At 43.3% G+C, this 21,339-nt stretch overlaps 1 protein-coding gene and 1 pseudogene across 5 annotated transcripts in view; both read left to right on the forward strand.

The window, feature by feature from the left end:
• The window catches only part of SLC3A2 (solute carrier family 3 member 2), a 35,952-nt gene that overhangs the window by 9,992 nt on the left and 4,621 nt on the right, over positions 1-21,339 (forward strand). The window contains exons 2-4 of one of the 5 annotated variants that reach the window (XM_067037442.1): positions 18,829-19,092; positions 19,882-20,629; positions 21,048-21,221. In XM_067037442.1, coding sequence (XP_066893543.1) covers positions 20,197-20,629; positions 21,048-21,221 — 607 coding nt within the window. In that variant the 5' untranslated portion in view covers positions 18,829-19,092; positions 19,882-20,196. Of the gene's footprint in view, positions 1-18,796; positions 19,201-19,881; positions 20,630-21,047; positions 21,222-21,339 lie in introns of those variants that run through there. The other 4 variants (XM_067037443.1, XM_067037444.1, XM_067037445.1 and 1 more) reach the window with 4 other exon arrangements.
• LOC131760698 (U2 spliceosomal RNA) lies at positions 5,675-5,875 on the forward strand (annotated as a pseudogene).

Consider the following 21,339-nt stretch of genomic DNA (forward strand, 5'->3'; position numbering starts at 1 on the left):
TTGGGTAGTATAGTCATTTTCACAATATTGATTCTTCCAATCCAAGAACATGGTATATCTCTCCACCTGTTTGTGTCATCTTTGATTTCTTTCATCAGTGTCTTAAATTTTTCTGAGTACAGGTTTTTTACCTCTTTGGTAGGTTTATTCCTAGGTATTTTATTGTTGTTGTTGCAAGGTGAATGGGGTTGTTTCCTTAATTTCTCTTTCTGATTTTTCGTTGTTAGTGTATAGGAATGCAAGAGATTTCTGTGCATTAATTTTGTATCCTGCAACTTTATCAGATTCATTGCTTAGCTCTAGTAGTTTTCTGGTGGCATCTTTAGGATTCTCTGTGTATAGTATCATGTTATCTGCAAATAGTGAGAGTTTTACTTCTTCTTTTCCAATTTGTGTTCTTTTTATTTCTTTTTCTTCTCTGATTGCCGTGGCTAGGACTTCCAAAACTATGTTGAATAATAGTGGTGAGAGTGGACATTCTTGTCTTGTTGCTGATCTTAGAGGAAATGCTTTCAGTTTTTCACCATTGAGAATGATGTTTGTTGTGGGTTTGTCGTATATGGCCTTCATTATGTTGAGGTAGGTTCCCTCTATGCCCACTTTCTGGAGAGTTTTTATCATAAATAGGTATTGAATTTTGTCAAAAGCTTTTTCTGCATCTATTGAGATGGTCAGGTGGTTTTTATTCTTCAGTTTGTTAATATGGTGTATCACATTAATTGATTTGCATATACTGAAGAATCCTTGCATTCCTGGGATAAACCCCACTTGATCATGGTGTATGATCCTTTTAATGTGTTGTTGGATTCTGTTTGCTAGTATTTTGTTGAGGATTTTTGCATCTATATTCATCAGTGATATTGGCTTATAATTTTCTTTTTTTGTAGTATCTTTGTCTGGTTTTGGTATCAACGTGATGGTGGCCTCATAGAATGAGTTTGGGAGTGTTCCTTCCTCTGCATTTTTTTTTTTTTGAGGTATGCATGCCTCTCACCATTGCAGCCTCTCCCGTGGAGAAGCTGTACTCCTGTGGAGCACAGGCTCCGGATGCACAGGCTCAGTGGCCATGGCCCATGGGCCCAGCCACTCCGTGGCATGTGGGATCCTCCTGGACCGGGGCACGCCCCCTGTATCAGCAGGCAGACTCTCAACCACTGCGCCACCAGGGAAGCCCATTCTGCAATTTTTTTGGACGAGTTTGAGAAGGATGGGTGTTAGCTCTTCTCTAAATGTTTGATAGAATTCACCTGTGAAGCCATCTGGTCCTAGACTTTTGTTTGTTGGAAGATTTTTAATCACAGTTTCAATTTCATTACTTGTGATTGGTCTGTTCATATTTTCTATTTCTTCCTGCTTCAATCTTAGACGGTTATACCTTTTTAAGAATTTGTCCATTTCTTCCAGGTTGTTCATTTTATTGGCATAGAGTTGCTTGTAGTAGTCTCTTAGGATGCTTTGTATTTCTGCAGTGTCTGTTGTAACTTTTCCTTTTTCATTTCTAATTTTATTGATTTGAGTCCTCTCCCTCTCTTTCTTGATGAGCCTGGCTAATGGTTTATCAATTTTGTTTATCTTCTCAAAGAATCAGCTTTTAGTTTTATTCATCTTTGCTGTTTTCTTTGTTTCTATTTCATTTATTTCTGGTCTGATCTTTATGATTTCTTTCCTTCTTCTAACTTTGGGTTTTGTTTGTTCTTCTTTCTCTAGTTCCTTTAGCTGTAAGGTTAGATTGTTTATTTGAGATTTTCTTGTTTCTTGAGGTAGGCTTGTATTGCTAGAGACTTCCTCTTAGAACTGCTTTTGCTGAATCCCGTAGGTTTTGGATTGTTGTGTTTTCATTGTCATTTGTCTCTAAGTATTTTTTGATTTCCTCTTTGATTTCTTCAGTCATCTCTTGGTTGTTGAGTAACATATTGTTTAGCATCCATGTGTTTGTGTTTTTTATGTTTTTTTCCCTGTAATCGATTTCTAATCTCATAGGGTTGTGGTTGGAAAAGATGCTTGATATGATTTCAGTTTTCTTAAATTTACCAAGGCTTGATTTGTGACCCATGATGTGATCTATCCTGGAGAATGTTCCATGCGCACTTGAGAAGAAAGTGTAATCTGCTGTTTTTGGATGGAATGTCCTATAAATATCAATTAACTCTATCTGGTCTATTGTATCATTTAAAGCTTCTGTTTCCTTATTTATTTTCATTTTGGATGATCCGTCCATTGGTGTAAGTGAGGTGTTAAAGTCCCCCACTGTTATTGTGTTACTGTCGATTTCTTCTTTTATAGCTGTTAGCAGTTGCCTTATGTATTGAGGTGCTCCTATGTTGGGTGCATATATATTTATAATTGTTATATCTTCTTCTTGGATTGGTCTGTTGATCATTATGTAGTCTCCTTCCTTGTCTCTTGTAACATTCCTTATTTTAAAGTCTATTTTATCTGATATGAGTCTTGCTACTCCAGCTTTCTTTTTATTTCCATTTGCATGGGATATCTTTTTCCATCCCCTCGCTTTCAGTCTGTATGTGTCCCTAGGTCTGAAGTGGGTCTCTTGTAGACAGCATATATATGGGTCTTGTTTTTGTATCCATTCAGCAAGCCAGTGTCTTTTGGTTGGAGCATTTAATCCATTCACGTTTAAGGTAATTATTGATATGTGTGTTCCTATTATCATTTTCTTAAGTGTTATGGGGTTTTTTTTGTAGGTCCTTTTCTTCTCTTGTGTTTCCCACTTAGAGAAGTTCCTTTAGCATTTGTTGTAGAGCTGGTTTGGTCGTGCTGAATTCTCTTAGCTTTTGCTTGTCTGTAAAGCTTTTGATTTCTCCATAGAATCTGGATGAGATCCTTGCCCGGTAGAGTAATCTTGGCTGTAGGTTCTTCCCTTTCGTCACTTTAAATATATCGTGCCACTAACTTCTGGCTTGTAGAGTTTCTGCTAACATTATGGGAGTTCCCTTGTATGTTATTTGTCATTTTTCCCTGTTGCTTTCAATAATTTTTCTTTGTCCTTAATTTTTGTCAGTTTGATTACTGTGTGTCTTGGCGTGTTTCTCCTTGGGTTTATCCTGCCTGGGACTCTCTGCACTTCCTGGAGTTGGGTGGCTCTTTCCTTTCCCATGTTAGGGAAGTTTTCTACTATAATCTCTTCAAATATTTTCTTGGGTCCTTTCTCTCACTCTTCTCCTTCTGGGACCCCTATAATGTGAATGTTGTTGCGTTTAATGTTGTCCCAGAGGTCTCTTAGGCTGTCTTCATTTCTTTTCATTCTTTTTTCTTTATTCTATTCCGTGGCAGTGAATTCCACCATTCTGTCTTCCAGGTCACTTATCCGTTCTTCTGCCTCAGTTATTCTGCTATTGATTCCTTCTAGTGTAGTTTTCATTTCAGTTATTGTATTGTTCATCTTTTTTTGTTTGTTCTTTAATTCTTCTAGGTCTTCATTAAACATTTCTTGCATCTTCTCAATCTTTGCCTCCATTCTTTTTCCGAGGTCCTGGATCATCTTCACTATCATTATTCTGAATTGTTTTTCTGGAAGGTTGCCTATCTCCACTTCATTTAGTTGTTTCTCTGGGATTTTATCTTGTTCCTTCATCTGGTACAGAGTCCTCTGCCTTTTCATTTTATCTATCTTTCTGTGAATGTGGTTTTCCTTCCACAGGCTGCAGAACTGTAGTTCTTCTTGCTGGTGGATGAGGCTAAGAGGTTTGTTCAAGCTTCCTCTTGGCTACTATTTATTGTGGTGACTGTATTTAGCCTTCTGCTCCTTTCTTCTTTCTTTCTTCAGGTTGTAGATGTTCAGCAGCATTCTCGGCTTCCTTGGCTTCCCATCTATTTCCCCCCTAGGGATACCGTTGTTTATTATACCTACAACTGTGTCTGATGGATCAAGGCCCCAAGGCTAACCCTCCAATCTTGCCATTCTTATGGTAATTACAGCTTTCTGGCTTCTGGCAGTTAAGCAGTGCTTCTGTTAAACCTCTCCTGTTTTACTTGATGCGGATGGGCAGGGAGTACCATCCCCATACATCTCATCTTAAGTAGCTCAGCTCTGTGACTTCGTCTCCTCCATCATAGAGGAGAACCACCCCTGAACTTCTTAGTGATGCTGATACCCCTCTCAATAGATGGCCTTGGTGAATATCGTGTCCTCTGGGCCCTTTCTTGGAACACAATTCTCTGGTGGGTCTTCTTGCCTCACCTACTATATCCATTCTGGCAAGTCTGCTTTCTTCAGCCTCTTTATTCCTTCCTCTACCACCTACTAGGGCAACTCAGGCATATCTATTTCACTCAGCATAGGCCATTGCTTTCTCAAAGCTTCTACGAGCCACCATAGCAGTGATTTTGCCCCACCCACTGGAATCCTTGCGAGGGGTTGAGTCCTGCGTCCCAAGAAAGTTCTCTGGGACCCATTTGATCACTTGGATTCTTAACCAGTGATCATATCTCTGGTCCCCAAGTGCTTAATGGGATTGATATACTTGGAGTTGGAGTAACCCCCACATTGAGTCTTTGGCCTTGGAAAAACAAAGTAGAAATCTTTGAAACTGCTCAATCCCCACTCCAGCGACTTTCTTTACTTCCCATTCTCTCTTCAATCCATTGCACTCGGGGTTCTGTCCTGCATCAGCAGAGGGACTCTCAATGACTGCGCCACCAGGGAAGCCCTAATCTTTTATTCATTAGAGCCTGGTTTTTGTTTCTGGGACTCAGGCCCCCAGGGCCTTTGTTCTTTAGCTTGCAAGGCCTGTTTTGTCCAAGGCCGTTCCTCATTTCTTTTCCAAAATGGCTGTACTCTTGTCTTCCTGTCTCACTACCAACAGAGCCAGCAAGTCCCACTTTCCCTTTTCAGTTTCAATAACACCATTCCTTCCCTTCCCCTCGCTCTACCTGACCCCTTTCTGGCATATACTCCCTGAGGTCAGAAATCTTGTCTGAATAATTTGTTACTCTATTCCCATCATGTATAACAAGGCATGTCACTATAATTCATTGATTACCTGCTCTAATGCTATGAAGTAAGCTCCTGAAAAGGTTGTTAGAAGAAATGCTTTTGAACTATAAACAGGTTCCTCTAACAGGAATCTTTCTGGGAGGATGGCAGCTGCTCCAGGGAATTGGTCTGCCCTCTCCTGGCAGCAAGAGGCACTGCTTTTATTAGTAGAGGAGTAGGAATAAGAAAATGAGCAGTGCTCAGCAAGGAACAGGAGTAGGATGTTCACCTGTAGGGCAAAAATTCAATCTGAGAACAAAATTTCCTTATTTCCTGAACCGTGGAGGAGTGTGACAGTGGGAAGCTCTCCCAGGGAAGGATTAGAATGGCTTTTGGAAGAGCCAAATATGTGGAATTTTAAAAGGAACAACTTTAAGGCTGCTTTTATGGCCTTGCATGAAAGTTTGAGAAGCAAAGCCTGATGAGAACTTTTCTCTTTTTTAATTGAAGTGTAGTTGATTTACAATGTTGTGTCAGTTTCAGGTGTACAGCACAGTGATTTAGCTACATGTATACGCATACACACACACACACCTATATATATACACACACACACACACACATACGCATAGATACATTCTTTTCAGATTTTTTTCCCTTATAGGTTATTATGAAATATTGAATATAGTTCCATGTGCTATACAGTAGGTCCTTGTTGGTTAGGGAATCTTAATTATAGGTTTTTTTTGGGTTTTTGGCCCAAGATCAAGGTTAGTATCTGTTCTTATCATTTAACATCTCATAAATCCTCTACCTGAGGATACTTTATTTATTTTATTTTATTTTATTTTTAAAAGTAACTTATTTATTTTATTTTTGGCTGCATTGGGTCTTCGTTGCTGCACGCGGGCTTTCTCTAGTTGCGGCAAGCGGGGACTACTCTTTGTTGCAGTGCGCGGGCTTATCATTGCGGTGGCTTCTCTTGTTGTGGAGCACGGGCTCTAGGTGCCCGGGCTTCAGTAGTTGTGGCTCGTGGGCTCTAGAGCGCAGGCTCAGTAGTTATGGTGCATAGGCTTAGTTGCTCTGTGGCATGTGGGATCTTCCCAGACCAGGGCTCGAACCCGTGTCCCATGCGGTGGCAGGCAGATTCTTAACCAATACACCACCAGGGAAGCCCTGAGGATACTTTATTAAGTGGAATTTTGGAACAGGGAGATGGACCAGAGGCTTGCTCCATCCATTCCACAAATCAGTCTGTTGTCGCAGTTCCTCCATGAATGGTGTGGTTCTCCCTTTTGGGATAGATGTCAATTAAAGTGCAGACTGTTGGACTTCCCTGGTGGCACATTGGTTAAGAATCTGCCTGCCAGTCAGTGCAAGGGACACGGGTTAGAGCCCTGGTCCAGGAAGATCCCACATGCCGCAGAGCAACTAAGCCCGTGCACCGCAACTCTGAGCCTGCGCTCTAGAGCCCGCGAGCCACAACTACTGAGCCCGTGTGCAACAACTGCTGAAACCCACACGCCTAGAGACCTGTGCTTCGCAACAAGAGAAGGCACTGCAATGAGAAGCCCACGCACTGCAATGAGAAGCCCACGCACTGCGAAGCCCATGCACTGCAACAAAGAGTAGCCCCCACTTGCCACAGCTAGAGAAAGGCCACACAGCAACGAAGACCCAACACAGCCAAAAATAAATAAATAAATTTATTTTTAAAAAATGCAGACTGCTGGTGTTCTGTGTATCATTTAGTTTTTGGAAAAAATGTTAAGGTGAAACCTGCTATTTCCCCTTTTTCTTTAACATTATAGTTTTGATGCATTTTTTTCTGTCTTTTTGTGCTCTAGCTCTTTAAGATTTAGTTATAGTACTCTAGTTCGACATTTTCTACAAATTATTTTGTCCCCTAGTGATAAACCCTTTTTCAGATTTCCAAGTTTTTACTACTTAACCAGTGCTGCAGTGAAATCCTTTGTATATTGCTTTGTGCATGTGGATGAGAGTTTCTCTGGGTTATGAATCCAGGAATGACATTTCTGGGTAATAGCTATGAGTATTTTCAATTCTACAGGCTTTTGCAAATTGCTCACCTAGAGAGACTGTACCCGTTAATGTTGTCACTTATGCAATTTCATGTTCTTGTCATCACTTGGTTCAGTCAGATGTTTTAATATTGCCAATCTGATGGACATAAAATTATATTTTGTTGTGATTTTAATTTGCATTTTCTTGATTACTACTAAGGTTATGTAATGTGTCAAGAGTTCACTGGCCATTCTTTTGTGTATCCAATTTTGTGAAATGACTGTTCGTAGTCTGTATATATATATTTTTTTTTCTACCAGGTTGTTGGCCTTTCCCTTACTGGTGTTCAGTGATTTATATGTTTTATGCAAGACTCTGTTTTTTTATTAGTTTCAGATACTATGTCTCCTCCCGTTTGTGGCTTATCTTTTCAGTTTGTTATGGTCTCGTGATGCACAGATTTTTCTTGCAGAATTTGTCAATTCTTTTCTTAATGTTTTGTGCTTTTGTGTCTTGTTTAAGAACTCCTTCCTTACCTTGAAGTCAGAAAGATATTCTAATTTTTTTTCTAAAAATTTTAAATATTTGCTTTTCATACTTAGGTCTTTTAATCACTTGGAATATATTATTGTGTTTACTTTTAAATAGTGACCTAATTTTATTTTTTTCAGCACCATTTGGTGAATAGCTACTCCTTCCTCCAGTGCTTGTAATATTATCTCTGCATATATTAAGGTTTCAAATATGCATGAGTTCCTTTTAGATTTCATATTCTGTTCTGTTGGTCCGTTTGTCCATCCCTGTGGCTATAGCATGCTATTATTATTACTTTAGCATGCTATTATTATTACTTAAGAATATAACATGCTTGGTATATGGTAGGATTTGTCTTCAAAAATATTACTTAAAAAAAAAATCTTTACTGTTTTTGGCCCTTTTCTCTTACACGTGTTATAGAATCATAAAGTTCCCAAGAACAGATATTCAGATTTGTATTGGAATTGCAGTGGATAGACAGATTGTTTGGGGATGTCAATGAAAAAAATTAACCAATAGTCAATCTAAGAAAGAACTGGAAAATTTTATCTAAACCAACCTGAGGATTATAACCTAGGAGACAGTCTTTCAGAAAGCTCTGAGGACTATTCCTCTGTTAGAGGTCAAAGCACAGTTTTATAAGTTTTTGAGACAAAGGGTCATACATCAAAGTAACATAGTCCAACAAGGCGAGTTGTGAGTTATTGTGACCCCTTACAGAATTGAGAAAGGAATGTTATCTTCTAAGGAGTTACCTTCCTGGTGCCAGGAGGAAATTGCTTTGTTTCTTTGTTTGTTTGTTTTTTGTTTCTTTTTGCAAGTAGGCATTGCTGTGTGTTCTAAGGGGATCCAGTTAATGCATAATGCCGATGCACAAAGCACAGTAAAGGGGTGGGGTAGTGGCTCAAACTGCAGAGAAAAATTTTATGTTAAATTTTTCTTATCTTGACTTAATTTTATTTCATCAGGGAGCATTAATTTCTTTATGACATCAAATCTTTCTATTCATGAATATGTGACATTTCTCCTTTTGGTCTTTACACTTGATATTCCCTCACCTAGAAAACTTTCTTTTAGAAAGCTCCCTTGTTCCTTTACCTCCTTGGGTCTTTGCTCAAATGTCACCTCATCAGAGATGACTTCCTTGAATAAAGTAGTCTCCTTCTCACCCTCCTCTATCTTTTCAAAGCACTTGTAATCATTTGACATATTATGTATGTTGGAGTATTTTTTAATTGTCTTTCTTTCACTCAGTGGAATTAAGCTTCATGAAAGCAGGGTCTCTTTCCCCGCTACCACCCCAGCTCATAGAAAAGTGCCTGGCACATACTGGATACTCAGTGTTTTTTGTGTGAATGTGTTTCTGTAGGATATTATCTTTTCCTTCATAAAGAAGTTATCTATTTACTGTTAGATTTTATCTTAGCTCTTAGTTTTCATTGCTAGTGTATATGGCAACTTAAAAAAAAAGACATTTTCTAGTTGTTTGCTACTGGTATACAGAACTGTTTTTGTATATTATTTTATGTCTTTTTTTTTTTTTTTTTTTCGGTACGCGGGCCTCTCACTGTTGGGGCCTCTCCCGTTGCGGAGCACAGGCTCCGGACGTGCAGGCTCAGTGGCCATGGCTCACGGGCCCAGCCGCTCGCTCCACGGCATGTGGGACCCGGACCGGGGCATGAACCCGTGTTCCCTGCATCGGCAGGCGGACTCTCAATCACTGCGCCACCAGGGAAGCCCAGGTCTACTATTTTATTGAACTCTTATGCTAATAATTTGTCTAGATTCAGTTTGATTTTTCTGTACGGAATTTTATTTTCTATAAGTAAGAAAAACATTTTGGTATCAGTTTTATTCCCCATATCAAATTTTAGTTACCTATACAAGCGTTTTGTAAATTATTGATATTACTATTTTAAAGACACTTGCTATATGTTAACTCAATTCTAATGCTGCTTTCTAATTTGAGGATGGAAAAAGGACTCCCCTTTCCAAACTTGCTATAAGATCCATTTTTCTTAGACTTTTGAGTTTTAATTTTCTCTCTAGTCAGCACCTTTAATAGTACAAATTTTTTGTTTGAGATCATTTACTCTTTTCATAGAAGTGTGATAACCAGAATCTAGATGTCTGCTATTTAAAAATATCTCTCTAAATGTCTACAGTTCCGTAGGTATTTTGTACCTTTTCTGTTGAGTGAAATGAGTAAGAAAAAAGCTTCTTTAAATAACATTTCCAGATTTGAGTGCAAGGGCCTGTGAGAAGAATCTGCTTTAATGGTCTGTTTATTGCTAACTGCCATGATGTTTTCTGCACAGAGTACTTCTGGCACTAAATGTGTGGGTTTTCCACCAAGCAATTCTCCAATGCTGTGGGGACACCAACTGGATGTCCTACAATTTCATTCAGTTCTAAAACTACCTGGGGTTGCACAGACCCCACAGGTTAAGTAAGGGCTCAGTCTCACAGACTGTCCCCCACTTCACACAGCAATCTCAAGTAGTGGATCCGCAAGTTACCCACACTTCTGAGTTGGCTAATGATTGGGGGTTCCCACAACCCCCTCCTCAGGTTTGAATGTGCTATAACAGCTCATAGAACTCAGGGAAATACTTTACATACTATTATCAGTTCATTATAAAGGATATTGTAAAAGATACAAATGAACAGCCAGATGAAGAGGTACATAGGCTCCAAGCACGGGGTCTTATGACCCTGTGGACTTGAGGTGTGACATCTGCTTGGCAAATGGATGTGTTCCCCAACCTGAAAGCTCTCCAAACCCCGTTGATGAGGATTTGTATGGAGTTTCCATTATATAGACATGATCACTGGCCACTGGTGATTACTCAGCCTTCAGCTCCTCTCCCCTCTGGAGGCTGAAGGGTGGTGCTGAAAGTTCCAAACTCCTAATTACTCCGGTTCTTCTGTCAACAAGTCTCCATCCTGGACAACCGCCCCCACCCCCACCCCATCACCTTGTTAACATACAAAATGACACTCTTTACTCTAGAGATTCCAAAGGTTTTAGAAGCTCTTGTGCCAGGAAAGAGGGATGAACACCAAATTCCTTCCTTCCTTCCTTCTGTTGGCCTCACTGCATATGGGTTCTTAGTTCCCTGACCAGGAGATTGAACCCGTGCTCCCTGCAGGGCAAGTGCGGAGTCATAACCACTGGACCACCAGGAAAGTCCCAAATACATATTTCTTATATTGCAATATCACAGCCTGGTATCACCTCTGGGAACATGTGTTATTGGGGACTTATAATGGTTCAAAAGAATGTGTGAAAATCCGGCTGTGCTAATCACTGATTGTAAGGAAAAAGTTTATTTCCGTTCTCAGATTGGTTACATTCTAGTTAGCATTTCATTAGTGTAACAGTTTCTATTTTGAAATAGAAAAGAGGGTTTCCCTTCTTAGTGATGTATTTCACTTTTTAAATTTTAATTTGTCTTTAGTTTATCTGTAGTCCAAATTATTTTACAGAGAGTTGTTGAAATTAACCACTTTAGGTCCAGAGTGAGTGGTTATTTCAAGTTCAGGTTTCTATTATATTCCATACTTGTCCCTAAATGTCTACTTCTCAACACTATATACCCCCTTTTCACCTTACTGAATATAAATTTTTTTTAAATTTTTTATTTGCGATACGCGGGCTTCTCACTATTGTGGTCCTCCCGTTGGGGAGCGCAGGCTCCAGACGCACTGGCTCAGCGGCCCTGGCTCACAGGCCCAGCTGTTCCGGGGCATGTGGGATCTTCCCGGACCGGGGCACGAACCCGTGTCCCCTGCATCGGCAGGCGGGTTCTCAACCACTGCGCCACCAGGGAAGCCCCCCCAAAATTTTTTTAATGTAGTCAGGCATCAATTTCCCTGCATGGAGCCCTAAGAAGATTTTTCCGATAATTGACCCAAAAAGGAGCATAGGTAGGAGCAGGGGCAGATGTGGGCGGAGCTATTCAAATACCGAGTCACTTGCCTTGAGGGAATGAAGAGTTTATGTTCAGGAAGTGCATATTGAAATCTAAGATCCCAATGTCTCATTATGTGTCTTTAGGATTGTACTTTTGGAAAGCTCTGGTAACATTTAACCATTTTGAATGCCTGTGAAAATCAAAAGTGCTTGAGAGCTTCGTTTATGTATTAATACATTTGCTTATGCAAATATATTAATACATTGTCTTATATTAAATACAAATATATTTATTTGTATAAATACATTTTATAAGACAGGATTTGAAATACTGAATGCAGAGCAGGAACTGGCACTTCTTTTTTTCTTTTCTTTTTTTTTTTTTTTTTTTTTGCGGTACGCGGGCCTCTCACCGTTGCGGCCTCTCCCGCCGCGGAGCACAGGCTCCGGACTGCATGGCCCACGGGCCCAGCCGCGCCGCGGCACGCGGGGTCCTCCCTGACCGGGGCACAAACCCCCATCCCCTGCATCGGCAAGAGGACTCTCAATCACTGCGCCACCAGGGAAGCCCAAGAACTGGCACATTTTCAGTCTGGATGGAGACCTGGAACTATTTCCAACTTGTTTAGAGAATTGTGTGATAGCAGGCAGCAGAAGTTTCTGTTTTTCTTTAAGTGGAGATACTGTAATTATATTAATCAGGCTACAGAGTTTATACCGGCATCTAGCTGGACAGGGAGGATAGGGAGATGTAAGAGCTAAGAAAACTGCCCAAGTGCTTCTGGCCTAGAAAACTGGAAGAATGCCAGTGTCACTCAGTGAACTGTGGTATTGAGCAGGGGCATTGAGGAGGACAGGCTGTAGGGGATTGTGGGAATGGCAAGATAAGATTAATTTTGAATAAGTAGAAATATAGAACTAACTAAAAATGAACAAAGATTTGGGGGTCATTTAGTAGATTTGAGAATAAATGGGGTCCTTGAGGGACTGAGGACACGTACAGCATTTTACTATTACCAGTTTATGATAAAGGATACAACTCAGGAACAGCCAAATGGAAGAATGCACAGGGCAAGGAGTGGGGGTGTTTGTGCCACCTCACCTGTACCCTGATGTGTTCACCAACTCGGAAGCTGTGAACCCTGTCATTTAGGGTTTTTTTTTTTTTTTTTTTTTTTTTTTCAGTATGCGGGCCTCTCACTGCTGTGGCGTCTCCCGTTGCGGAGCACAGGTTCCGGACGCGCAGGCTCAGCGGCCATGGCTCAGGGGCCCAGCTGCTCCGCGGCATGTGGGATCTTCCCGGACTGGGGCACGAACCTGCGTCCCCTGCATCGGCAAGCAGACTCCCAACCACTGTGCCACCAGGGAAGCCCCATTTAGGGGTTTTTAATGGAGGTTTCATTATGTAGGTATGAGTGATTAAATCATTGCCATCGGTGATTAACCCAATCTCTAGCCCCTCTCCCCTTCCCAGAGGTTGGGGGCTGGGACTGAAAGTTCCAACGTTCCAATCATGCCTTTCTGATAACCAGCCCCCAGCCTCAAGCTTTCTAGAAGTCCACCAAGAGTGGCCTCATTAAAACAAAAGACATTCCTATCACCCACGAGATTCTAAGGGATTTAAGAGCTCTCTGTCAGGAACTAGGGACAAAGACCGAATATATATACGTATTTTAATTGTGTTACAGTGATCCATGTGGAAAAAAAATGAGATTGGCCCTCTACCTTATGCCATAAGTAAACATAAACTAAAGATTGATTAAGGATTGCAATGTCAAAAATAAAACCTTCCTTTTTTTGTGTAGAAAATATAGATGAGTATCTTTCAGGCCTTGAAGTAAGGAAAGATTTAAAAAATAGGACATTAAAGTCCATCAACACATGAATGGATAAAGAAGATGTGGCACATATATACAATAGAATATTACTTAGCCATAAAAAGAAACGAAATTGAGTTATTTGTAGTGAGGTGGCTGGACCTAGAATCTGTCATTCAGAGTGAAGTAAGTCAGAAAGAGAAAAACAAATACCGTATGCTAACACATATATATGGAATCTAAAAAAAAAAAAAAATGGTTCTAAAGAACCTAGGGGAAGGACAGGAATAAAGATGCAGATGTAGAGAATGGACTTAAGAACAAGGGGAGGGGGCAAACTGGGACGAAGTGAGAGTGAGGCATTGATGATATATATACACTACCAAATGTAATATAGCTAGTGGGAAGCAGCTGCATAACACAGGGAGATCAGCTAGGTGCTTTGTGACCACCTAGAGGGGTGGGGTAGGGAGGGTGGGAGGGAGATGCAAGAGGGAGGGGATATGGGGATATAAGTATACTGATAGCTGATTCACTTGATTATACAGCAGAAACTAACACAACAATGTAAAGCAATTATACTCTAATAAAGATGTTTAAAAAACATAGGACACTAAAAACCCCCAAAAGCAGAGTATGCAAGAAAAGACTGATATATATATTTTAAAAAAAAATTTTTTTTGGCAATGCCATGTATCTTGTGGGGTCTTAGTTCCTTGACTAGGGATCGCACTCACGCCGTCAGCAGTGAAAGTGCAGAGTCCTAACCACTGGACTGCCAGGGAATTCCCAAGACTGATATACATGTATATATTTAATAATTTATAAATATATAACTGATATATATGTTTAATATATACATATATTTATTAAATAATACAGGCCCTTTATTTATTTGCTTTTTAAATATTTTATTTATTTATTTATTTGGCTGCTCCGGGTCTTAGTTGTGGCATGTGGGATCTTTTAATTGCGGCATGCGGGATCTTTTAGTTGCAGCATGCGGGATCTTTAGTTGCAGCATGCAGGATCTTTAGTTGTGGCACGCAGGATCTAGTTCACTGAGCGGGGATCGAACCTGGGCCCCCTGCATTGGGAGTGTGGAATCTTAACCACTGGATCACAGGGAAGTCCCGAGACTAATATATATATATATTTTTAACTTATTTTATTGATTTATTTTTGGCTGCGTTGGGTCTTCGTTGCTATAAATGGGCTTTCTCTGGTTGCGGCGAGTGGGGGCTACTCTTCGTTGCCTGCAGGGGCTTCTCATTGCAGTGGCCTCTCGTTGTGGAGCATGGGCTCTAGGCTCGTGGGCTTCGGTAGTTGTGGCTCGTGGGCTCAGTAGTTGTGTCTTGCAGGCTCTAGAGCTCAGGCTCAGTAGTTGTGGCGCATGGGCTTAGTTGCTCCATGGCATGTGGGATCTTCTGGGACCAGGGCTCGAACCCGTGTCCCCTACATTGGCAGGCGGATTACCGAGACTGATATATTTTTGATGGGTAACTTTTGTTCATCAAAGGACACCTGAGGGACTTCCGTGGTGGTGTGGTGGTTAAGAATCTGCCTGCCACGCAGGGGATACGGTTCGAGCCCTTGTCCCGGAAGATCCCACATGCCGCGGAGCAACTAAGCCCGGGCACCACAGCTACTGAGCCTGTGCTCTAGAGACCGTGAGCCACAACTACTGAGCCCACTTTTCACAACTACTGAAGCCCACGTGCCTAGAGCCTGTGCTCTGAAGTAGGAGAAGCCACCCAATGAGAAGCCCGCGCACTGCAAAGAATAGTAGGCCCCGCTCACCGCAACTGGAGAAAGCCCATGTGCAACAACGAACACCCAATGCAGCCAATAAATAAATAAATTTATTTTAAAAAAAGACACCTGAGTGCCCATATCTTGATTTCTAATACCATTCTCCAATAAAAGGGACCAGGGCTCCTTGGAGAAATGGCTGATTCTAGGGCTGGGGCCCTAGGGCATATACAAGATGAACCTGGAGCATCTTGCAGTGCCAGAAAGCAGAGAAGTCCTACAAAAAAGGGGGGGAAAGGGGTATGTATTAAAAGGACACAGTGGCCAGACTGAAAGAGCTCACAGTAGCCAAAGCTGGAATAATTTGAGCAGCATAGCAATATAGTGTTGGATTCTAACCCAAAGTATAAAATAAGTATCCAAGAATACATACATATGTTGACTTATACTGATATAAATAAATGAATAGATAAATAAATAAATGAGGGAAAAGAGACGACTCTTGCATACAGAAAAATCCCAAATAATGAAGATACTCCCAGCTCTGGGAGGCAGAGCTTAACTTCATACTTCTTGAGTGTGGCTACACTTAGTGACTTTCTTCCAAAGAATGTGATGATAGAAAGTTTTGAGGAGCACTGGAGATGGGGAAGATGACAATACCCACCAGCATTGTGTGCCTAGGACTGCAGAAGGAGCTGATGTTGGAGTACTTTGGTGATCATTTAAGGAATCATTTAATCTCTTATTACCAATTAGCCTTTTGATGAGATCAGTATTCGGTCTCTGATCAGTTGAATATCTTTTTTTTTTTTAAGTTGAGATTTATTTTTTTTTAAAGTTGAGTTTGGTTTTTTTTGTTTGTTTTTTGGCTGCGTTGGGTCTGTTGCTGCACGTGGGCTTTCTCTAGTTGCGGCGGGCGGGGGCTACTCTTTGTTGTGGTGCACGGGCTTCTCATTGTGGTGGCTTCTCTTGTTGCGGAGCACGGGCTCTAGGAGCGCGGGCTTCAGTAGTTGTGGCTCGTGGGCACTAGAGCGCAGGCTCAGTAGTTGTGGCGCCGGGCTTAGTTGCTCCATGGCATGTGGGATCTCCCTGGACCAGGGCTGGAACCCGCGTCCCCTGCATTGGCAGGTGGATTCTTAACCACTGCGCCACCAGTGGTTAAGAAACTGATCAGGGAAGTCCTGATCAATTGAATATATGATGTCATCTCTCCAAGGGTAATATGTTAAAAGTACTTCTCTAACTCTTCCATAATTTGATCTGCTGTATCTCTGGTGTTTCTCTTTTAATACTTGGTTGCATTAGAGAGCATGGCTTGCTGCAGTGTTGTTCATTTGTCCATTGTGAGTATGAGATACTTTTCAGGTGTTTTCATTTCTCTTCTTCTAAGAGAAGGCTTTGGTTGCGTTTCCTTTACTCTTTCTGGCTTTTATCCCCACTCACGTTCCTCACCCTTCACTGAGACAGCTCTGACAGTCCTCTTCAGCAGCCAGTGTCCCTTCTGCAGGATTTGTAGTAAAGTAATATTTCAACATCGCTTCTTCTTATAACAGCTGCCAAGTGGGCCCCTTTGGTTGGGGTCAGCCTCCTTCTCTGCTTTCATCTCAGCTGCACTTTGGCTTCCAAATGCTTGGTTCCTTAACTTCAGCTGTCATCCATTTTTCAAATGGCTAAACTCAAGGCTGATGGGTAGTTTAGAGGCAGAGCCTGAATGCTTTTTTTCTGGGTTTTTTGGAATTATGCCTTCAGCTTTGGCAGCGTTGCCGTGTCTGTTGGATAGTCTCCTAAGTTTCTAACTATCCTCCCATCTTTGCTCTGTCTTTGGAAATCTTTTTTTTACACACTGAGGGGAAAAAAACTTCCATATCTTTTGGCTAAGATCAAGTAATCCTCGCTTGTTGGGAAACAGGTGACATGAGTTTTTGCAACAGGGGATTAGAAAGGAACTTTCTCTGTACACTTGGCCCTCTGAACTTCAGGGCCCCACCCCCATCTTCTGAGTGAGTGTTAAGTCCTGAAGACTTGTGGCCTCATTATTTGTCCTTATTGGCCTCTGGACTCTTGAACTACTTTTTTCTTTGCTTTGTCCCAGCCTTCTCTTGAAGGCTAAATTCTTCTTGAACACATTATATACTTTGAATTCTATAGTAAACACTAAGTTTTATATTTAGCAATATACATTCTCGGATCTAAGGATCTCTAGTCACCTTCAGCCCTCTTTCTCTGCAGTCTTGCCCTGTTGCCTTCCTGTCCTCTCTTTCACCCACATTTATTCTTTGTTTTATTTGGTTGAACAGTTACAAGTTTGGGTTTGTTTTCCTACATAAACAGCTTCATCTTGATACCATAAAGTGTTGTTTAAATTCCTTTTCACTTTTATCCCTTTATCTTCACATGGTACTTTTGTTTTTGCATTTTATTTTTTTAATTAAAAAATTTTAATACAATTTTAAAGGTTACTCTCCATTTCAGTTATTACAAAATATTGGCTATATTCCCCATGTTGTGTAGTACATCCTTGAGCCTATCTTATACCCAGTAGTTTGTACCTCCAGCTCCCTCACCCCTATATTGCCCCTCCCCACCACTGGTAACCCCGTTTGTTTTCTATATCTGTGAGTCTGCTTCTTTTTTGTTGTATAACATTTACTAGTTTGTTGTATATTTTTAGATTCCACCTATAAGTGATATCATACAGTATTTTTCTTTTTCTGACTTATTTCACATAGCATAATGCCCTCCAAGTTCCATCCACGTTGCTGCCAATGGCAAAATTTCCTTCTTTCTTATGGCTGAGTAGTATTCCATTATGTGTGTATATATGTATATGCGTGTATATATGTATCTATCACATCTTCTTTATCCATTTATCTGTTGCTGACACTTAGGTTGCTTCCATATCTTTGCAATTGTAAATAATGCTGCTATGAACACTGAGGTGCACATTTCTTTTCAAATACATGCTACTTTTGTTGAATTGTTTCTAAGAAGGGAGAAATTTGGGTTTGATTGATAATAGTTCATCCACTCGTTTACCAAACACTTATAAAGTGTCTATTCTGTGCTACCCCTGAGCAGGCACGTCCATCAACAAATAGCACAAGGCCCCTGCCACTTGTCTTGAAGTGCCGACACTCAGACAAGGAAACGTAATGAACAAATGAGACGTGAATTGTAGAAGAGATAGGTGCACAGTGGATGGAAAGTAATCCTTTCGGGGGAGTTGAGAAAAGCTATCATTTGAGCTGGGTCTGGAAGGAATTGGAGCTGGAAGGGCCGAACACACAGGGAATGGCACGTACAAAGGTGCAGACGCCTGACAGAGCTGGGTGTGTTGTGGGACTCACAGGTGTTTGAAGGCTGATATTGCTGGAGGGTGGTCCCTGTGGCAGGTGTGGTGGGTGATAAACTTAAACTTGGGAAGGTAAGTTGTTAGCTTATTTACCGCATGCAGGAGGGATTTCTTTCATCTTTCTGGAGCCATGGGGGGCTGTGAGTGAGATACTATGTGTATGTATGGGGGTGTTATGTTGGACTATCTCAAGGAGAGTGTCTGACCCCACAGTTCTTAACTTCGAGCTTCCGTGCTGGTGATAAAGTCTGTTCACAGCCCCTGGTTGGCACTTACTGGCATGCCCAGGGCACCCTGGACTCCTTATCATCATTGAGCACAGGTCTGAACTCCAACCTCTACCCGCTTGCCTGGGGTGAGGGACGGGGGTGGGCTCTGGTACGAAGAAGGCGAGGGGAATGGCACAGGATGAGACTTTTCACTCTTTTGGCTCTCCTTTGGTACCTTTTCTATTTCTTCAGATCTTGGCTTCTGCTTTCTTCCAAATACACAGCTATCTTGGCTTCCAGCCCAGGTGGGAGAGGGAGCAAGAACTTACTTCCTTCAGCGCCTCTCTGAAAATAACCCAGCTGGCACTGCTGAGGAACAAGAAGTTCCTGAGAGTGTTGCCACCTCATGGTGTTGATGTCCGGCAGTCCCTGCTGTGAATTGTCTCACTCTCAATCCAAGGACCTCTGTGGGGAGAAGTTGGGTGGTTTTCAAGGCCTCTGCAGTACCAGCTGCCTCCAAGGCCTAGCATAGTGACGGCGTAAGGGAGGTAAGGGAACACCATGGCACCGTGGGGAGATTGGGCTAATGTGTGGGAGGCCCTGCAAGGTGGGGAAGATTCTGGCCATGGCGTCTTCTGATCTGGTGTAAGGCAAAGGTGGGTGCCTCTAACTCAGGCCCAGCCCCAGAATGTTGTCAGCCCCGAGGCTGTCCATCCGTCTCTTCTGGATGTCAGATTCCTAGCTGCCAGACATCCTGGGGCCAGGAAGTGGGGGTGGGGTAGGATAAGACGGGGAGTGCAGCAACTGTCCTGTCCAAACAGATTTCTCACAAAATATCATGGGGAAGACTAGATTAGGGTTAATTCACTAAAGTTAATAAAGCCACAGTACTGTAGTGGGCACTCAGTAAATAGTTGCCGCATGCTGAATTAATTGAACTAAATTCAAGATATCTTGAAAGAGTGGGAGTAGCCCTGCGGGGAATCGGAGGTCTAGCGCCAAGTCCCAGAGGCCTGAGAAGACAAGGTCTGGTGGGGGAAAAGGCCGAGTTGAATTTAGTTGGCTCTGAGAGTACAAGTGGCCATGCGAAGTTGGGAAGAGCAGGCGGTGGCCTGAGCCCAGGGCCTGGGGCAAATGGAGGGTGATGTCCAGGGAAGTCACAAACCTTCGGAGTGGGCAAAGAAGGGCCTCGGGCCCACCCGCAGTGCTGGATATCCCCTTTACGCCCACTTTCCGGCAGCGCGAGGGACCAGCGGGGACCTGAGGCGGGACAAAGCACAGACCCCGCCCACCTAAAGGTGGCTCCGTGCTCAGCCTTCTTTGTGTCCGAACCTCAGGGCTAGACTGTTCGAGGTGAGGAATATGGACCACACAGCCCTCGGAAGCGAGTTCCCAACATTATTCCCTCGGCCGCCGCCCACCCTTTCGGTCCCTGGAAGAGCAATCCAGGACGTTCCACTTTAAGGGGCGGGCCTGGGCGGGGCTCCCGTGCCCAGTCCCAGAGACCGCGCCCGCCCCGCCGCAGACGCGGTCGCGGAAGCTGAGCGGAGTCACGGAAACCTGGGAGACTGTTCTGGGGCCGGGAGGTCCGGGCAGGTGTCCAGCCACCAGCTGACAGCAGGCTGCGTCGTGTTGCCGGTTTCGCAGGCACCATGAGCCAGGACGCCGAGGTGGACATGAAGGAAGTAGAGCTGAACGAGCTGGAACCCGAGAAACAGCCGATGAACGCGGCGTCGGGGGCGGCTGTGGCTGTGGCCGTGGCGGGCGGCACCGAGAAGAATGGTCTGGTGAAGATCAAGGTGGCCGACGACGAGGCGGACGCGGCGGCCGCGGCCAAGTTCACAGGCCTGTCTAAAGAGGAGCTGCTGAAGGTGGCAGGTAGCCCCGGCTGGGTGCGCACCCGCTGGGCGTTGCTGCTGCTCTTCTGGCTCGGCTGGCTGGGCATGCTGGCCGGCGCCGTGGTCATCATCGTTCAGGCGCCGCGCTGCCGCGAGCTGCCCGCGATGAGCTGGTGGCACAAGGGCGCCCTCTACCGCATTGGCGACCTTCAGGCTTTCCAGGGCCGCGACGCAGGCGACCTAGTGGGTGAGTCCGGGGCTCCGCTCCCCCACCCCCACCCCCACCCCCACCCCCACCCCAACCCCACGCTCCCCTGGTTTAACTGGTCACTGGCTTCGACCCCTGTGCCCAGATTGACCCAAGTGGTTCTCCCCCCCTTCCTGGTACTGGTGACCGCCCCCTGGGACGTAGCCCCTCCTTCTTTCTTCGAAGGAAACCGCCCCCAACTCCCTCTTTCCTGAGGGTGGCTGACTCAGCATCCTCCCTTCCCCCTCCCGGCGCCAGTAGCCTATCGCTGCAGGTTTCTGAAGCAATGTGCTAGTTTCCTTACAACAGCTTCTCTCGTGATCCAGCCTCACCGCCCCCCCAACTTCCTCTCGGGGAGAATAGGGGCGATCAGGGGCCTCAGAGAGGCGTCACTTTAAACTCTGCTTCTCCATTTCAGGTCTGAAGGGGCGGCTTGATTACTTGAGCACCCTGAAGGTAAAAGGTTTTGTGTTGGGCCCAATTCACAAGAACCAGAAGGATGACCTCACAGGGACCAATTTGGAACAGATCGACCCCATTTTTGGCTCCAAGGAAGATTTTGACAGTCTCCTGCAATCGGCCAAGAAAAAGAGTGGGTGTCCTAGAGCCCGCAAGGAAGCAGCTAGGAAGGGCTTGGCCTTCTGGCCAGAGGAAAGGCCGGATAGCTTTATTGTCTGGTTTATTGCTGAGTGGCTCAGAGTTTACCTAGG

The sequence above is a fragment of the Kogia breviceps genome, chromosome 7 (genome assembly GCF_026419965.1).
Source record: "Kogia breviceps isolate mKogBre1 chromosome 7, mKogBre1 haplotype 1, whole genome shotgun sequence".
Taxonomy (NCBI): Eukaryota; Metazoa; Chordata; class Mammalia; order Artiodactyla; family Physeteridae; genus Kogia; species Kogia breviceps.